This window comes from Urocitellus parryii, chromosome 7 (assembly GCF_045843805.1).
Source record: "Urocitellus parryii isolate mUroPar1 chromosome 7, mUroPar1.hap1, whole genome shotgun sequence".
In the NCBI taxonomy this organism is placed as follows: domain Eukaryota; kingdom Metazoa; phylum Chordata; class Mammalia; order Rodentia; family Sciuridae; genus Urocitellus; species Urocitellus parryii.
The window spans coordinates 62,898,594-62,916,137 of NC_135537.1; the positions used below are offsets into that span (position 1 = coordinate 62,898,594).

General features: G+C 38.7%; 1 protein-coding gene across 1 annotated transcript in view; it reads right to left on the reverse strand.

The window, feature by feature from the left end:
* Ca8 (carbonic anhydrase 8) overlaps positions 1 to 14,429 on the reverse strand; it is an 89,052-nt gene extending 74,623 nt beyond the window's left edge. Inside the window, exons 1-2 of the mRNA XM_026390799.2 lie at positions 14,081 to 14,429; positions 12,816 to 13,007 (exon numbers count right to left, since the gene is read on the reverse strand). Coding sequence (XP_026246584.1) covers positions 12,816 to 13,007; positions 14,081 to 14,180 — 292 coding nt within the window. The 5' untranslated portion in view covers positions 14,181 to 14,429. The remainder of the gene's footprint in view (positions 1 to 12,815; positions 13,008 to 14,080) is intronic.
* Positions 14,430 to 17,544: the final 3,115 nt, after the last annotated feature.

The window sequence follows — 17,544 nt, forward strand, 5'->3', positions numbered from 1 at the left end:
GGCAAATTGAGAATAGATGGAGAAATCTATCATAGAAAATGAAGAACATGCCAGGCATGCTGCATGCACCTGTAATCCCAGTGGCTCAGGAGGTGGACACAGGAAGATGGCAGGTTCAAAGCCAGCCTCAGCAAAAGTGAAGTGCTAAGCAACTCAGTGAGACCCTGTCTCTGAATAAAATACAAAATAGGGCTAGAGATGTGGCTCAGTGGTCAAGTGCCCTTGATTCAACGCCTGGTACCCCCACCACCACAAAAAAAGAAAAAGAAAGAAGGAAAATGAAAGACATGAACTCCTTATTAACAAGACCCTTTCTGGTTCTTAGCTTTCTATCAGCTCAAACAAGAAACAAAAACAGTATCCATAAGAAAAATTGATTTTGATTTTTCAAGTAGACAAAGACAAGGTGGATGGCCATTAGCATCAGATCACCTCACAGGATTTCAATATTCTTGCTCATATTTTACCTTCTTTAGGTCACATGACAAGCCCTAGGGGTCAGTGTTATCATCCCCATGGACAAAAGAGAAAGATTGGCTAAGAGGGGCAAAGTGTGACCTGTCATATTCATCTAGCTAACAAGCCCAGGACCAAGGCCCAAGCTGGAATCCCCTGGCCTGCGTCCTAGGGTGACATAGAGACAGTATCTGTAAGTGTGAACTATAAATGAATCCTGGAAGCCTAGATTTCTGAACTGCAGCTCCTACTTTGAGAACTACATTTCATCTTATTTTCCAAGACAACGCAAAAAAATATCTAAATACATGGATCAAAAAGGTTTACACATTCATAGCTACAGTGCAGGCTCACTCCATCTTCCTCTTCAATAAACATCACATGATGGGGACTTAAAAAATATGTGAAATGTTTTTACTTCAAATAAATGTCACAGTTTCTGAACAATTTTCTCACTTCCTCCTTTGCCATAGCTGTCCAAACTTGGTCTTAAGAAAAATCAGGAAGGAGACCATAAGTCTACCCTCCACACATTACAACCCAACCCAGAAAGAAAAAAAACAAAGAGGGAGAGGATTTTCCTGCCTCACAAGGCATCCCAGCCCACATCAGCAAAAGGAGAAAGTATACCCTTCATCACAGACAGCAATGACCTGACCTGGGGCTTCAGCCAGTGAGTTCTGTAACCCTCTACTTTTAAAAGGCAGCAATAAAACTCTCTTAGAGGAGGTCCAGCTCCATGTTGCATAGAAAGAAAAAAGTGTCATCAAATGAAGCACACATGTAATGGGAAAGAGGATTAAAAAGAATCTTCACCCCATGTACTCAAGCACATGCTCTCTCTCTAGCTCTCAATCTCTCTCTGAAACTGTTAGAGAGTGTTATCCCAGTACTTTCTTATGGAAATGGAAGTTATAGCTAATCCTAACAGTGATTTCAGGGAACCCAAAAGAGATCCACCTTACAAAAATATATTTCCCATCTGACATCCCAATGCCCAATAATTCTTTAAAAGCCATAAGGTGTTTAAAGCAGGGAGATAAGGCTTTTATTTGAAAAAATCTGGAAATTCAGGCTACACAGATCCATGTTTTGATAGGGAAAAGTTCAAAGCCCCAAGTGGGGTCACTTATAAATGTTTTCTGATCAACTACTATACTGTGCCAAGCACTGCATGAATCACACACTGATACATGATATAATGATACACATACAAAATCCCTGACCTCATGGTTCTTACATTCTATTGAAATGTAAACTCAACAATTTATGAAGATCAAATTTTCCTGCATATTATTCAGTCTCTACATGACAAGTTTATTAGTTGCAAAGTTATTTTGTTCAATAAAATTTCAATGAAACAACAAGATCCTTATGGATCTTACATTCTATGAGGCTGAAGAGAAGGGAAACTCTTTGCCCAGACCTGGTCCTCCAGAGAGAGGGGATAATTCCTTTCAGCCAGGAATCAGGCTCTGGGTATCTTTCATTTGTTACAGATGAATAATCCAAATTTAAACCACACTAAAATCATGTGGCTGTACAAAGCCATTAAAAAAAGGACAAATATGGAATTCAGAGTTTTATGAGGTGCCAGGTAAAAGCACTACCTGTTCATCCCCCAAGAGTGATTGTTTATAGACTAAAAGTAAATTGCAGCTCACTTTTATCCATTTGGCAACATCCTCTTAAAGTATTATTCTCTCTCTGTATAGCTTACATCTTTTTTATAAAGAAACCAGTATTACCAAAAGAGGTGCTCTTTTCCTACATGAATGAATATCAAATTTTGCTGAATGATATTTGGTTATTATATGGCTACTTATTAGTTACGTTAACATTAGACTCAATAAAAGTACAATGAAACAACATGCTAAATATCCTTAAAATAACAAATTTGTGAAAAGAATTATATAATGAATCGATGTCTTTGCTACTACCTCATTTTCTTAAATGCTCTTTAATAGCATGGCTATTAAGCTTATGACTTAAAAAGAGAAGTTTCCCAGAAGAATCTCCTGAAAATTTGAGAATCACAAAAAGACTTGATATATGTACATTTACCTAAATCTAAGCTTCTATGTTCCTTTGTGAGAAACAAATTTACCAGATAATTTGAAGGCTGATGCTCATTTCACTTGAGTTTGACTTTAAGATCAACTCCAGGCCTGGTCCTGTGCTGACCACTGAATATACAAAGTAAAGGGATCCAGTCTTAGTACTGGCCAAGCATTCAAACTGCTGAAGAAATCACACTTAGTAGTCCAAGTAGGAGGCATCAGGGACAGGAAAGGAACGTGGACAGGTAGTAAGAGGGCGCCCAGCCAAGTCAAAACAAATGGGGATCAGGAAGTTGGGGAGACTTTCTGAAGACGGCAATAGCTATGCTAAGTGGAAAAGTGCAACTGAAGCAAAGAGAAGAGGCTTAAAAAGGCTTAGTGTTGTGAAACAGCATAACTTTGTTCCAAGAATAAATAAAAAGAGAGGTAACCAACAGTCAGAGGCAGGTTCATAACATGGGCCCCAGAAGGAGATTTGCAGCCTAGGAGCTAGAATTTATCCTGCAGGGAACCATCGAGGGCTTCTGTGCAGGGAACTAACATGACTGTCTTTGCATGGTGAAATATGACTCCAGGGTCTGCACACACATCAGAATACCAAAGGGCAAGCCTCACCGGTGAGAAAGCTGCTGCTGTGGCCCAGGTAAAGACGGCAGGGCCAGGAGACGAAGTCTGCTAGAGCCAGACTCCAACCAGAGGAGAAACACCAGCGAGTCCCTGACACATCCCCTGAAGGACCCAAGGCTCAAACACTTTATTCTTAATAGGTCTAAAGATTTTATAACCTCAGGTAAAATATATGTATGTGTATCCACACACAGGCATACACATATATGTATACACACATATATTCAAGCTCTTAAAAATTCCAAAAGAAATATTTGCTTTTAGCATTTTAAGTCTTTAAAGCAAAGATCTAATATTTTTTACTCTTCTCATTTTTTAGTATATAGTTCTATTTCATATAAAGAATAAATATCTTCAGTTCTCAGAGAAAGGCCTGAGTCTTGTGTAAGGATCTCCCAGGATTCTTCGGGGTCAGAGGAGTCCAGACACCATGGATCACCCACACAGGCTTGAAACATGCTTTAGATTGTTTTTCTGTAAACCCTGCAACTACCCTAAAAACTGAATGTGTTGTGGAACAGACCTATTGCCAAATGATGGCAGAACTGACATAGAACTGTGCTTCATAGTTTTGTGGGCAACACCTTTCAACTTGGTGGCTGTACTATTTAACATGGCTTTACGAGCCCATGACAATTGAATATGCTGGTGGTGCTGTAATGTGCTCCAGACCATCAACGGGGCCTACAATTCAAAATCCAAAAACTGTCCTGCAGAAAATCTTAGCCAACATTGTTATGGTATCCAAAGAGATGCTACTGTGATTGCAAAAAGCCCAAGTGACCCCAAATCAAACATTGGTAAAAGAATGATCTGTTTGAAAGAAGACAAAATCCTCACTACTAGTCCATCAGATTTCTTTAAAAGCCATAATTATGCACCAACAGGCAATATTTAATTAGAAGGTGATAATCTACAGAATTCTACAAAATCCAGGTTCTATAAACCTACTCTACCTGGATGAACAAGAGAAGGAAATTTCTTTAAGATTTGAACTCTGAGCGATTCTGAATTTCCATGAGACAGCCTAAGTGGCCACAGATTTTCTGATGACTGGTAAGCATTTATTCTTATGACTTAATTACTGTCTCCTATTCAAGTGAATTGATGACAGCTATTGAAAACGTGTACTTACCAACAAACTACTTGCTGTTCAATATATGTATGTGTATGCACACATATACACATACATGTATATGTATACATATACATATATTCAAGCTCTTAAAGGCAGAGATCAGGGCTAAAGGTGTGGCTCAGTGTTAAGAGTATTTTCCTTGCATTCATAAGGTCGCATTCATGAGACCTTCCATTTGTTCCCCAGCATTAAAAAAAAAAAAATAGAAATCATAGCAATAGCATGGATAGTAGGTCAGTTGGTCACACTGGGAAAAGTGAAGCAGATTAAAGCAACTGTCCAGGTAATTCAAGTTCTCCAAATAAATAAGATAGTCATAAAGAAATTTAACCCTGACCTCTCATATAAATAAAAAATTTAGAACCTCTTCAGCAAAAACAATGTCAAAATATCTTTGACAACTTCATCTTTGCATCAGCAAGGTTGCTAAGAAACGCCATAAAAAGGTGTCACGTTTTGGGGGAAGGGTGTGATTAATAATCATCTAGCCTAAAATTAGTATTGAGAATTGTAAAAGACCCAGAAGTAAAATTTCCTAATTAAAGTTTCTATAATAAGTTTCCACAAAGGGAACAAATGACCTATCCTGAACAGCAAATTCTCCCATACTGATGGCCCATTAAAAATGTCATTACTTTAACATACTCCTGATAGTCAGATGGAATCACATGCTACTGCACAGGCCTGGGCAGTCCCCCATCTTCTCACTACCGAAGTATCTAATCACTCAGGTTAGAAATATATACACCAGTAACCCTCATCTGCTGCTTCATTTTCTGTAGTATCAGTTACCCATGGTCAAACACAACTTGAAAATACTGAACGGAAAATTCTAGAAAGAGAGATACATTCACATACCTATTATTACAGTATATTTTTGTAATAGTTCTATTTTATTATAATTTAAAGCTGTTAATCTCTTACTATACCTAATTTATCAATTAAACTTTATCATAGGTATATAAGATAGAAATAAATAATATATGTAGAATTTGGTATAATCCATTTCAGGCGTCTACTGAGGGTCTTGGAACATATCACTCATCAATAAGTAAGAATTACTATAATTTTTATATTTTTAAAACTATATTTTTGTATTTATGCTACTGTTCATACCATAAATATGTTCAATTTTAATTTGTCTATGAACCTTAAGTGTTAAGATTCATGCATACAATGATTCACCTGTCCTACTGAGAAATAAAATGACACATAGGGCAGCCTTAATAAACTTTAATAAACTTAATAAACCTTAATAAAATTCCAGGAGATAACAGGACCAATGGTGTGGTCAGGTCACCCCCGAAACACTGCCTGGTTCAACTCCACATTGAGAGGAACTCAGCTGCCTTAAAATATGCCCAGTGTGGAGGTAAAGGCAAGGTGGCAAGACCCAACAGGCAGACACCTCTAACGATTCTTTCCTCTCCCTTTTCCACATGGTTAATTCCTGGAGTTCCATGAACTGCACCTCAGAAATCTCTGTCACCTCTCCTTTTCCACTGATCCTATGATGGCTTCGGTCTTGGGTAATTCAGTCTCTTGCACTGAACTTCAAACTAGCTCCCAGATCTCTCTCAGATACCATTTCATTCCATACTGTCACATTCATTTTCCTAAAACAACATGTTAATTGTGAGTTTATTCTACAGGAAAAAAATATATATTGTACTCTTTAGAGTCTGTTCAGGGCCCCTCATAAATGTGCTTCAACACACCCTCTCTATTACATTTCCCATCACCTTTACCATTTCCTTTTACCATGAATCTTCCCTCCTAGCTGTACTAAAGGATCTTCCTTTCCTTACACAGTCCAGATCTGGACCCTTCCCACGTTCATGTCTCTTCTGCATGCTGTCTCTTCCTCCCACCATGTCCATATGCTCTTCACCCATTTGGGATCATTTCAAATATTACCTTCTCCACAAACCATTCCCTGATCCTTCCCACTCAAAATCATCTTTCCCTGTATACCTATCTTCCATGACCTTCCAGTGTAACCTCCCAGAGGATAGGTATGGGCTATGATTTAGGTTTACCTTACCCAAAGTAATATAACTCCTTGCATATGGTGAAATAAAGATTGCAAGCTCCAACCTTCAGGCCATAGGAAAACAAGAAACATGCAAGACAGGTACACATCTCCAGCTTCTCCTGGCAATCAAACACCTGGAAAACCAGGCATGCTCTCCGCAGCTTGCCCGTTTCCCACAGTCTCCTCCTGGCCATGCTGACTCCCAACATCACAGATGAAGCAGAAAGTCAGTAGCTATTTTCAATCTTCTCCTGCCTGGCTGCTGACATTTATAGTGTCTGTCTAGCTCTTAGAGACAAGTCCGTTTTTAACTATTATTAATAATTTTTGAGGGATGAAGGACCATCATATCAGTTGAATGATCAAAATACATGTCTGCAAGAGAAAAAAGTGGCAACTGTGTGGTACCATGACAATGGTCAGTACTTTAATGAATTTTGTGTGGAAGTACAATTATATTTATTCTATGTAGGTCCAGAGTCCTAAAATAGAAAGCAACAGGAAAGATGACAGAATTTTCTGAGTTTTGGAATTGCTCAAATGCAAAATGAATTTCCGTCCCTGAGCTGTTCAAGCTGATGCTCCCAAACCTTGCCAGACGGTTTGAGAAGGGAGACTGATTGACTGCCCTCCTGGGACCTGTTTCACATGGAGAATCTGTGACTGCAGACCCTTTCCTAAATGCATTGGCTGTCTGAGTAAAGTAGCACACACTCTGTATGGGAGTGCTGCTTATGGAGTGCATGCAACATAAGAAGAGAGGAAGGTCAAGGAGCAAATCCTGAGGAACCCTATTATTTAAGGATCATAGAGGATGAAGACCTGGCAGAAAAAAGTGGCAATCAAAACTAAGAAAGGTCAGAACAGTGTGTTTCACAGCTACCAACATGAGAGGAGTTCCAAAAATTTCAAAGGCAGCAGAGGTAATGAACGCACTGCAAGAATATTGAGGTGCCCATTGGATTTAGGGGACAATAAGGTCACCGGTGACCTTAGTGTGAGAAGTTCCAGCAGAAGCATGGGTAGTTGGATGCAGCAGCAAGCACGTGCTCATGAAATGCCTAAAATTTAAAGTAAGACCCATATCTCCAAACCAAGCTTTACTTTGGCAAGTATACGCATTTAAAATATGCTACAATTGTTGTAACCCTTTTGGGTAATTCTCTATGATTTTTTTCAGATGAACACAAAGACCAAAGGAGGAGGGAAGGAGAAAGAGGGAAGGAGGAAAGGAGGAAAAGAGCTAAGGTGAGAGGGAGGAAGGAAAAGGAAAATCTAAGGATCCCAGGCCACTGACAGTCTCAGGTTTCAGCACAGTGGGGTATACAAATTTGGTCTTAATTTAAAAAAAAACTGTGCATATAAAATGCATTTTTTTGGTTTAAAAAGACAGTGCACTGCATTTGAAGGGGGGAATCTCCAGTTAGACAAGGAGGATTGTACTCCAAACATTTATCTTCCCTCCCTTCTCCATCCTCACTTAACTAAAAGAGTAAAAATTTGCAGTAGTAAAATGAACAAGAGTAGAGAGAACAGCACACAAATGCAGAAAACAAAAACTAAACAAACAAACAAACAAATTCCAGGGAGCTGTTAAATGTCCTAAAAGATAAATGATTGAGCAAAACAAAAGCTATAAGAAGGGGAAACCCACAAGAAGTGGACAAGTCTATCACAAAATCTGGTTGCTATGGTTAGATGTGTGTGCCCTCTCCCGAACACAACAGCATTAAAGCAAGAAGTGATCAGGAGGTAATCAGGTCATGAGGGTTCTGTGCTCATGAATGGAATTAGTGCCTGGGGGGGGGGGGGGTTCCAGGGAGCCATTCATCCCTTTTTGTCTATCTGCCGCATGAAGACACAGCCAGGAAGTGTCATCTATGGAGCAAAGAGTGGGCCCTGTCCAGACACTGAATTCACCTGCACCTTGATCTTGAACTTCCCAGACAAGTCTGAGGTCTTTTGTTATAGCAGCCAAGGGGAGTAAGACACCAGGAAAGAATTAAGAAGTACAGGCATTAGAGATTTCAGGATGTGGAGGTACAGAAAGGGAAAGAAAAAAACAGAAGGTAGATTTAAATTATTTAAAAAGAACAGTCAGGCCTCCGGATCTCATTCCCCAGGGCCAGGCAGCTACCATTCACCTTCCCTGACAAAGGATGAAACAAATGTGAACATGCCAAACAGTGCCACTCTCCTGTCTGGGCCAACAGTCAGAATGTGGGCAGTCAGGTATGAGTCATCCCCCAACCCAAAACACAACCAAAAGGCAGATAAATTCCTAGAAAGTGTCAGAACCTACAAAACCTTCTCCACATGGGCAGGTCCTTGCCTGATCGCATTACCAAGAAGTCAACGCACACCTCAATCCCTGTTTATATGCAGAGTTTACAGACCACTTTTTTTAATATTTATTTTTTAGTTGTAGTTGGACACAATACCTTTATTTTGTGTATTTATTTTTATGTGGTGCTGAGGATCAAACTCAGGGCCCCGCACATGCGAAGTGAGCGCTCTACCACTGAGCCACAACCCCAGCCCTTACAGATCACTTTTTAAACTCATTCTTAAATAGAAACAAAGAACCGAAATCACTTGATGTTTGATAAGCACCTCCAAAATAAAAGAGAGGGACAAAAACAAAGAGAAGAAGGAACCCACAATGAACAGACACCCTTGGGACACAGGAAAGGAGCAATACAGAAAAGGATGAAGAAAGAACTCACATTCATGAAATACTGGATACTGGATTTTAAAAAATCGAAATATTTTTTCCCTAAAATCAGCACCTATTTTTAGAAATTAAAAATGAGAACCAAAAAATAAAATAAAAGTTAACAAAAAAACTGAAAGGTATAAATTGGGGAAATCTAGCAGAAAGCAGACAGAAAAGGTAAAGAGAAAGGCAGGGATAAACAAATGGAAAAAGAAAAAAATTAAAATGTATCCATGAAATGATACAAGAAATATAAGAAAAATTCTAAGAAATAAAAGACACAATTATTCTAGTTGAAAGGACTCAAAAGGAACCCAGCACAGAGTTGGGAGGAGGGGACCAAAAAAACCACACCACACTAAACACTAAAAAAAAAAAAAAAAAAAAAAACCACCATATGACTGAAGTCAAAAAGCAGATGGCACTAGATCTTTCCACTGCAAGACTGGAAGCTAAGAAGGCAATGGAGCGATGATGTCCAATATCAAATGACACCAAAAAACATTTTCCAAACCAGCACCATCCCAGGTAAATGCAATGGAGTGTGAGGTATAATAATGACACCTTTGCAAATACACAAAGCATCCAATCATTTGCCCTTGATGTGCCCTTTTTCTAAGGAAGTTCCCGGAAGATGAACATAGGAGGGAACAGACCAAGAAACCCCCTGAAATGACAGAGCAATCCCAAAAGAGGATGACAGATGACACAGCCTTCAGGAAACATGGGATCCAACAAAGGAAAGAAAGGGACTTCGAAGGTACAAGGTCCTAGTAGTGCAAGTGATGACCTTAAAGTAGGCTGAGAAGCCAGCAGTTCAAAGAGGAAGAACAACAAGGAGCAGAAGAAAGGACAAGGTGGATGGAGGACAGACTTGTAAGCTTCTGTAAATACTGAGAGAAGATCTATGATCTGTCAGTTTGAAAATGAATTTATGATAAATAAATAAATAAAGGAACAAAAACCACATTAACTCCATGAAAAAAAAATATACATTGTTTGATAAAGGAAACAGAATATAGTCTAAGCTGTAAATAATAATAAAACCACTGAGCACTGATTTAAATAAAAATACAATTGAAGTATATGAGGATAATAGGGGTAGTGAAATTATAAGAGGAAAGAGTAATAAGAGAACTGACTTCATCTTCCATGGCAGGGCATTCAAAAATATCCTAAGCACTAGAGCACAACAGGATAACCACATTATTAGGAAATACAAAGGTAACTACACGAGAAACAACTAAAAAGGTTCAAAGCAGTTGTCACTAGAGAAAAGAAGTTGCAGTGGGGAGGGTTGGGGCACTAGCAGAGCCAGAACTATAATAATATTTGGCTATTTAAATATGTATATTCCATTTTGATTAAAAAAAATTAAATAAATGAATGACAGGTAAAGAGAAAGGGCTTACAGACATTTTCTTTAAAAAGTATAAATACTCTAGCAAAAAAAATAATCTATTGGTCAAGAAATATATTTTTAGTTAATTTTTTTTTGAGTTTGCAGAAATACTGAAAGGGAAGAAACCATGAGGAAGAAATCATTAAGGTGACAGAGCATCGAAAGGAGGAAGGTCTCCAAGGAGGAAGAGAATAAGTGCATCCACATCAGCCTAGACAGAAATACAGAGTTCTTCCTCGGTGGACAGAGTGGAGGACTGGGGAAGGAGGAAGGGAAAATAGAGGTAGGTGAGGAAGAAACATCTCATGGCTAGATGGCGGAGACATAGTCTGACGTGGGAATGAAGTAAGGGAGTAAGATCATGAAGGCACCTTAAGAAAATGGCAAGTACAGGCTGGGGCTCAGTGGTAGAGCACTCAGTGGCAGAGCGCCTGCCTAGCACATGGGAGGCCCTGGGTTTGATCCTCAGCACCACATAAAAATAAATAAAATAAAGGTATTGCATTCAACTACAACTAAAATATAAATATTTTTTGGGAAAAAAAAAAGAAAGAAAATGGCAAGTCCTGCCAGGAGTAGGGGTGCACATCTATGATCTCAGCAACTCAAGAAGCTAAGAGAAACCCAAGTTTGAGGCCAGCCTCAGCAACTTATCAAAGCCCTGTCCCCTGTCTCAAAATAAACCATAAAAAGGGGTAGAGAAGGGCTGGGGTTGTGGCTCAGCAGTAGAGCACTCGCCTAACAAGTGCAAGGGAGGCCCTGGGTTCGATCCTCACTACCACATAGAAAAATAAATAAATAAAATAAAGGTATTGTGTCCAACTACAACTAAAAAATAAATATTTTTTTAAAAGCAGGTGGGAATATAGCTCAGTGGTGAAGCACCTCTGTGTTCAATCCCCAATTACCAAAAAAAAAAAAGAAAGGTAAGTCCAATTTGATGAGTAAATTTGATTTTTGATTTTCACACTCATTCAATGTGGTATTTGTACATAATCATTTTCTATGCTTCAATACTTTATAAAAGATTCATATCATGTTTACACTAGAACTGTTAACAATGTGTTTTCACCATGACTCCTCAAGAACGCTCTTACATATTTGTATACAACCAAACTCATCATGGTGCCTAACATGAAATGACTTTTTGTTGTATGAATTTATAAACATTTATTTCCAGAAGTACAAATGGATATCCCATTCAGACTGTAGGCAATCAATACATCATATCATACACATGTACTACCTTAAAGTGTTTTTATATGCCAGAACAGTCAGCATTCAATAACTTTACCATATACTTAAAAATAATATCTACTGTCCCATCATAGATAAACCTTCCCCAAAAAAATTCTGACTTAAGTTTTCTATGTCTCATGATGAAATATATACAAAACAAAGGATCTCATAGGGTGATGCCCCCATCTTGACTATCAAAACAACAGGGAAGACTACATGGATCTACAACTCTCTCATGGGTTCTAACTTAAACTTCAGTGACATTCATAATCAATAAAAAATCCATAGTTGGAAATCAATACCTGCCATACCTAATAATAGACCTAAACATTTTATGGCTTAAAGTACAAATTTGTTGATTTGATACTAATTTAAACACAATTTCTGTTTATCAAGCATGTCCTAATATTTCAAAATACTCTAATTTTACATTCTTTCCAAGATAGAAAGATAGTAATTTTTTTCACTATAAAAAACATGATATTAATGCTAATTTTTAAACAAATCTGTTTATACTCAAAACTGATTTCCTTGAAAATTACTCTTTTTCCACAAAATATTTCAGATCCATCTCAAAGAGGTTCAGGTATGGAGGGAATTTAAAAAATAAATAAAAGCAAGAGCTTCATTTGCCATTTAAATGTTTTTAGTTTTTTGAGGATTTTTAGTGCTATTAATTAATATTAGTTTAATAAAGACAATTAATTTGCAAAATCTATCTCCAGTGCCAGATTTTGTCAATGAGTTCTAACTTCAGTTTCACAAAGTAGCAAAACAGAATTATAATTTTCTAAATGATTTCAGCTAATTAACAATTTAGAACATTATTATATTTTAATTGGTATTAAGTTATATTTTAATTGGTACACTTTCCCTTATATTTCACAAAGTTCACAAAACTAAATTCCAGTTATATTACATGAAAAACAATACTAACAAGTGAAATCTTCATAATTTCACCCTTTTAGCCTTTCAGAATTGTTTCAGAATACCCCCCCCAAAAAATGTGTTTTATAGTATAAAAAGATCTCCTGAAAATAGAGCTTTGTTGGCTGTACCTTTAACATACAGTTAAATCAGAGTCTACAGCTTCCTTAATGACTTCTAGTTTCAAGAGGGCATGAACATGTTTTCTAAAATACCTGATTTGGACTTCAGAATAACCTGAATAGTATGTCCATCATTGGTGACTTCACAGTCCCGGCAGACCACATAATTTGGAGAGAGGCGGACATCCAGCAGGGAGGGGTCATACCTAGCTTCTCTTGAATTTAGGTTAATAGGAGACTGGTATTCCCCGTTAGCATCAGGAAACACCAAGCCCCACTCAACACCTAAGGACACAATGAAAAGAAAAAAAAAAATCAGGAACAGGTTAAGAAAAAAAAGTAAATTAAAGTAAAATTTAACATGTGAAAACTAGTTTAAAGTCTTATAACCTTTGATGTTATGAAGAGGGTTTTGACTACTACAGCTCTACAAATGAAATATGGTGTATGTGAATTTTTGCACTCATTATATAAATGAGCTGATATTATCAAATACACATACAAAATCCTTAACTAATGAATTTGTTAAGACAATCTGTATTTTGTCTACATAGATATAATAATTAATGGCTCTAGAAAATTAAAGTCATATCTAAGTGACTATACAAAAAAATACCACAAAAATAATTCCTGGATTCTTTAGTTCAATTATGTTCAGGACTTAGGAAATAACCTGAAACTTTCAACATGCTTAGTGAGAGCCAAGAACTATCACTGTCTCATCAGAAATGCAAACTCGGTGAAGTGTGCATAAGGATAACTAGATATACATAAATGTACTCCTTCCAAATATTTTACAATTAAAACTGTACATTCTATATTTCAGTATATGGAGAAACATCAGCACTAAAGGTGAGCTATTGAGAACCCTACGTCTTCGGGGATAAATTTGGGAAACTAAATTTCTCTTTGATAAAAAGTCAACCCCTTCTCCCAAGCCCACAGATCCAGTTTGAAACTTAGGACTAAGTTTTCTAAAGACTTGAGCGTTGTTACTATCCGTCATGAAAAGACTACAAAGCAATAAATAGTTTCACTGCCATCTCAAAATATTAATATGTACCGCGACTCTTCTTGGCTACTCTTTTAATTCCCCGCTGCCTGGCAGCAGCAGGTGCGAACCATCAAGGGGCAAGAAGACCAAACACCTACACCCTCCCAGGTCACGAACCTGGGCGGGCGGCGGGAGAACGCAGGCGTCGGGCACGCCTCCCTGAAGCGCCTCTAGCCCTGAAAGACGGCAGTGACCCGGTGAGACAGAGTGGACGCGCGCGACAACCGCAGGGCGCAAAGCCACGCGCTCCGCGGGACACTAACGCGCCGACCCGTGCCCGACACCCAGACGCGTAATGGGTTACCTTCCTCATAGCCCCACTCCACGCCCTCCTCCTCTTCCTCTTCATCCTCCTCCTTCTCTGGGAAGGCGACGGTATCTTCGATGAAGCTCAGGTCAGCCATAAGAAAGTCCCTGGTGTCTCAGCGCTCTCTCCACAGGTGACTGCGCCTGGGCAGGGCCAGCGCTCCAAGGTGCGCGTGGGAGTGTGTGTGCGCGCGCGGGGGTGCAGCGTGGTGTGAGTGTGTGCGCGCCGCCGTGGGCGTGGGAGCGCGTGCGAGAGAGTGTCCGCGGGTGCGGAGCGGGCGGTCGTACAGCCGGCCCGGAGCTGTGCAGCAACCAGCCGCGCAGCGCGCCTGGACTCTGGGTGCAGACGGGGAACCGCGGCAGGACTGGGAGCAAGCGATCGGTGATTTATAAACCTGGGGCGTGTCTGCAAGCGAGGATCCGCCCCCTTCGCTCAACGGCCTGGGGACCCACAGAGTGAACTGCAGGAAACAGGGCTTCAGGACTACGGACAAAAGCACAGAAGCAATATGGGCACCCCACGCCCTCTCCTCGAGGTGGTTCCCACCACCCCCGTGTCTTCTTTTCAAAGCCCCCCGCGAATCTCCTAAAGTCAGCCCTCGGGACCCCACACCCCGGCCTGGAACACACGCTCTCTTCATTTATTTATTTCATCTTTACTCCAGGAAATACCAAAAGAGATTTGGAGAGGAGAAAGATGGAGGGAAGAAATGACAACTGAAAGACCCCTTAACAAAATTTTTAAAAAGGATTTCTCCCCCAGAATCTTTTTATTACTCAGCATTTACTTTTGAATTCATCCTTAGAACATAGTGAAAACGAGCGTGGAAATTTTTCTGAGATAGTTGGGATTCCTAAAAACATTTCAGGAAAAAAAAAAAAAGATAGTTTTGATGTCGAAACGAAGATATTCTTGGAGGGAAATTGTGCATGTAAAAGTATTATTTCAAAGGTAAAACTAGTGAAGTGTTTGTAGCTTTGGAGTCTCGGCTGCTACAGGCTCACCTTGCTGTGTACACAGCTCCCAATCACTTAGTGAAATCATGTAAATAATGAAATGCACACATTGCGTAACAGGAACTTTCCTGATCCAAAGCGGTCACATTGTTACCTTTTCAACATGCTTAATGATTTCAGCCCCCTTTTCCAGTGCCCTATTCGGTGGTAAACCCTAAACTGGTTGACTCCACATTTTTAGATTTATATGCCTAATAAGCTCAGATTCTAGCCTTAAGTACAATTTGTTTTTCATATGCCCCCATGCACACGCCAAAATGTCTATTAGTAATTTGAATAGTCTTTGTTTTGAATCATGCTATCCTTATGAATGCTTGATTTTTCAAAAGGATAGAGATGATTGATTTGGGGAATGTTTGGATTCTGTGCTCCTGTCCTTCAATGCCTGCTCAGCACCTTCACTAAAACAAACAAACAAACAAAAAAAAGTCTAAATATTTTTTTTTTAAGCTGGGGGGCTGGGAATATATATGGCTCATGGGTTGAGTGTCCCTGGGTTTAATCCTAAGTGTCAAACAAAACAACACATCACAAGCCTATTTCAAACCTCTCCAGAAAGTGGGTTGGGTCTGAAAGTGAGAAGAACTCAAATCAATCAATTCTACCACTTTCTGGAAAGTTCAGTAAAGTAAGTGAAAACTGCTTGCCAACTTCAGCTTTTAAGATTTCAAACATTTGTGTAATTTCTCTTTCCCCTTACTGCAAACACTAAGGCTATTCTCATTCACAGGATCAAACCAGTCTGAGACTAAATCCAATCTTCATTCACTGTCTTCTGAGGCTTCTTCATTGGACAGTCTCTCTCTTTTTTGCAAGTCAGTAAACCTGAGATTAGCCAAAGTCTACCCCAAAGACATAGCTGTTAAAACTAGTGAGGACTACCAAAACTATTAACCACTTTCATGGAAGTTCTTCTAAAAGATTTCACTTATTTTTCTTTACTTGGAAACATTTTTTGCAATGTTGAACTTGTTTCAAGTTTCTTTTTAGAAATATGTTCACCCATTAATCAAACCCTACAGCTAATGAACCCCATATAAAGGAGGACTCCACAAATAAAATCACTTTACCAATCTGAGCTCATACAGCAATAATAATTCCCTTTTTTCCTCAAGTGTGCATAGATGTGATATTGTAACCATTATGTAACCACCAATTACATTTAAAGAAAGTATTGCATAAACATAAAGATGCTTACCAAACCAGGAGACAGAAAAATCACCTAATCAAACAACTGAGTTTTCCTCAAGTAAAGGGTGTGTGTGCATATTTACAAAGAATAGGCTGAAAGATTGAATTGTTAATATTGAATTTTGCAGCTAATAGACAATTTTGCATATAGCTGGCAATGCATTTCCATTCAAAACTGCAGTTGCCTACTGGACAAATATTTGTTGGCACATATTTGTTCTTTCTGGACTTTTTAGCATCGTTTGTGTAATGTTGCTCCTACAAGCAAGCACAAGATACCCTGTCCAGCCACATGAGTCACTCCACTCTGCATCCAAATATTCAATTAACATTCTTAATTGCTTTGAGACTGTGTGCTTCAGATTTCTGCTAATTAACAGCACCTTAAGACCTTCCCTCCTTAGGTCCCTGTACTATATTACCACCAAAGATGGAATTTCTATTTCTAGTTATTATAAAATGTCTGTCACCATAAAAACCTAAACACACAGATCAAAGATATAGGCCAATTCTTGGATTTACAAAATAGAACAAGCACATCTAAATCCAATATCAGAGAATCTAAAAATATTCATGCTCTATATTATGAATGTAAGTATTCTACATATCCCCTTGTATGATATTTAATCCCTTACAATGTAATATCATAATTGATCCTTTAAATTATTCTCATATTACTCACTTTTGATGTTTATATAACTAAGGTCAAACTGCATCAGTGGAACAATTTCTTAGAACTAAGTCCTATATAACTAATTAGCATTATACTAAGAGAATATAAATAGAAATATCTAAAAGGACACACTAATCTAGATGTCAGAGGAACAGAGGTACTAAGAGTGATTCACAGCACCTGATAACCTACACGGCCCTCTTCTCCCAATCTTTTCCCACCATATCCTACCTTACCAAGGCTTTCTTCTCCTAGTGGTAAGTTTGGCCCTCGAATAATCATAAACAAAAGATTACCTTCCTCTCTCTGTCTGCACCTTATGTTCTGGGAACACCTAGAGGGCAGAGCTAATCTGTGCATGTCAAATGCGTTCTGTCCAGATTGTAATTCACAAACTTCAACCATAAATGGATGGCTGTATTCCTTCCTGTGCACTGCTCTGCACTAGACACTGCAGAGACCCCAAACTGAATAAAATACTGTTTCTACCCTTGAAGAATTCAGTTCTCTGGATGAGTGGGAAGTGGGTGTAAATAATTAACTACAACATAAGAAATGTGAAATGTGTTAAATAGAGATGC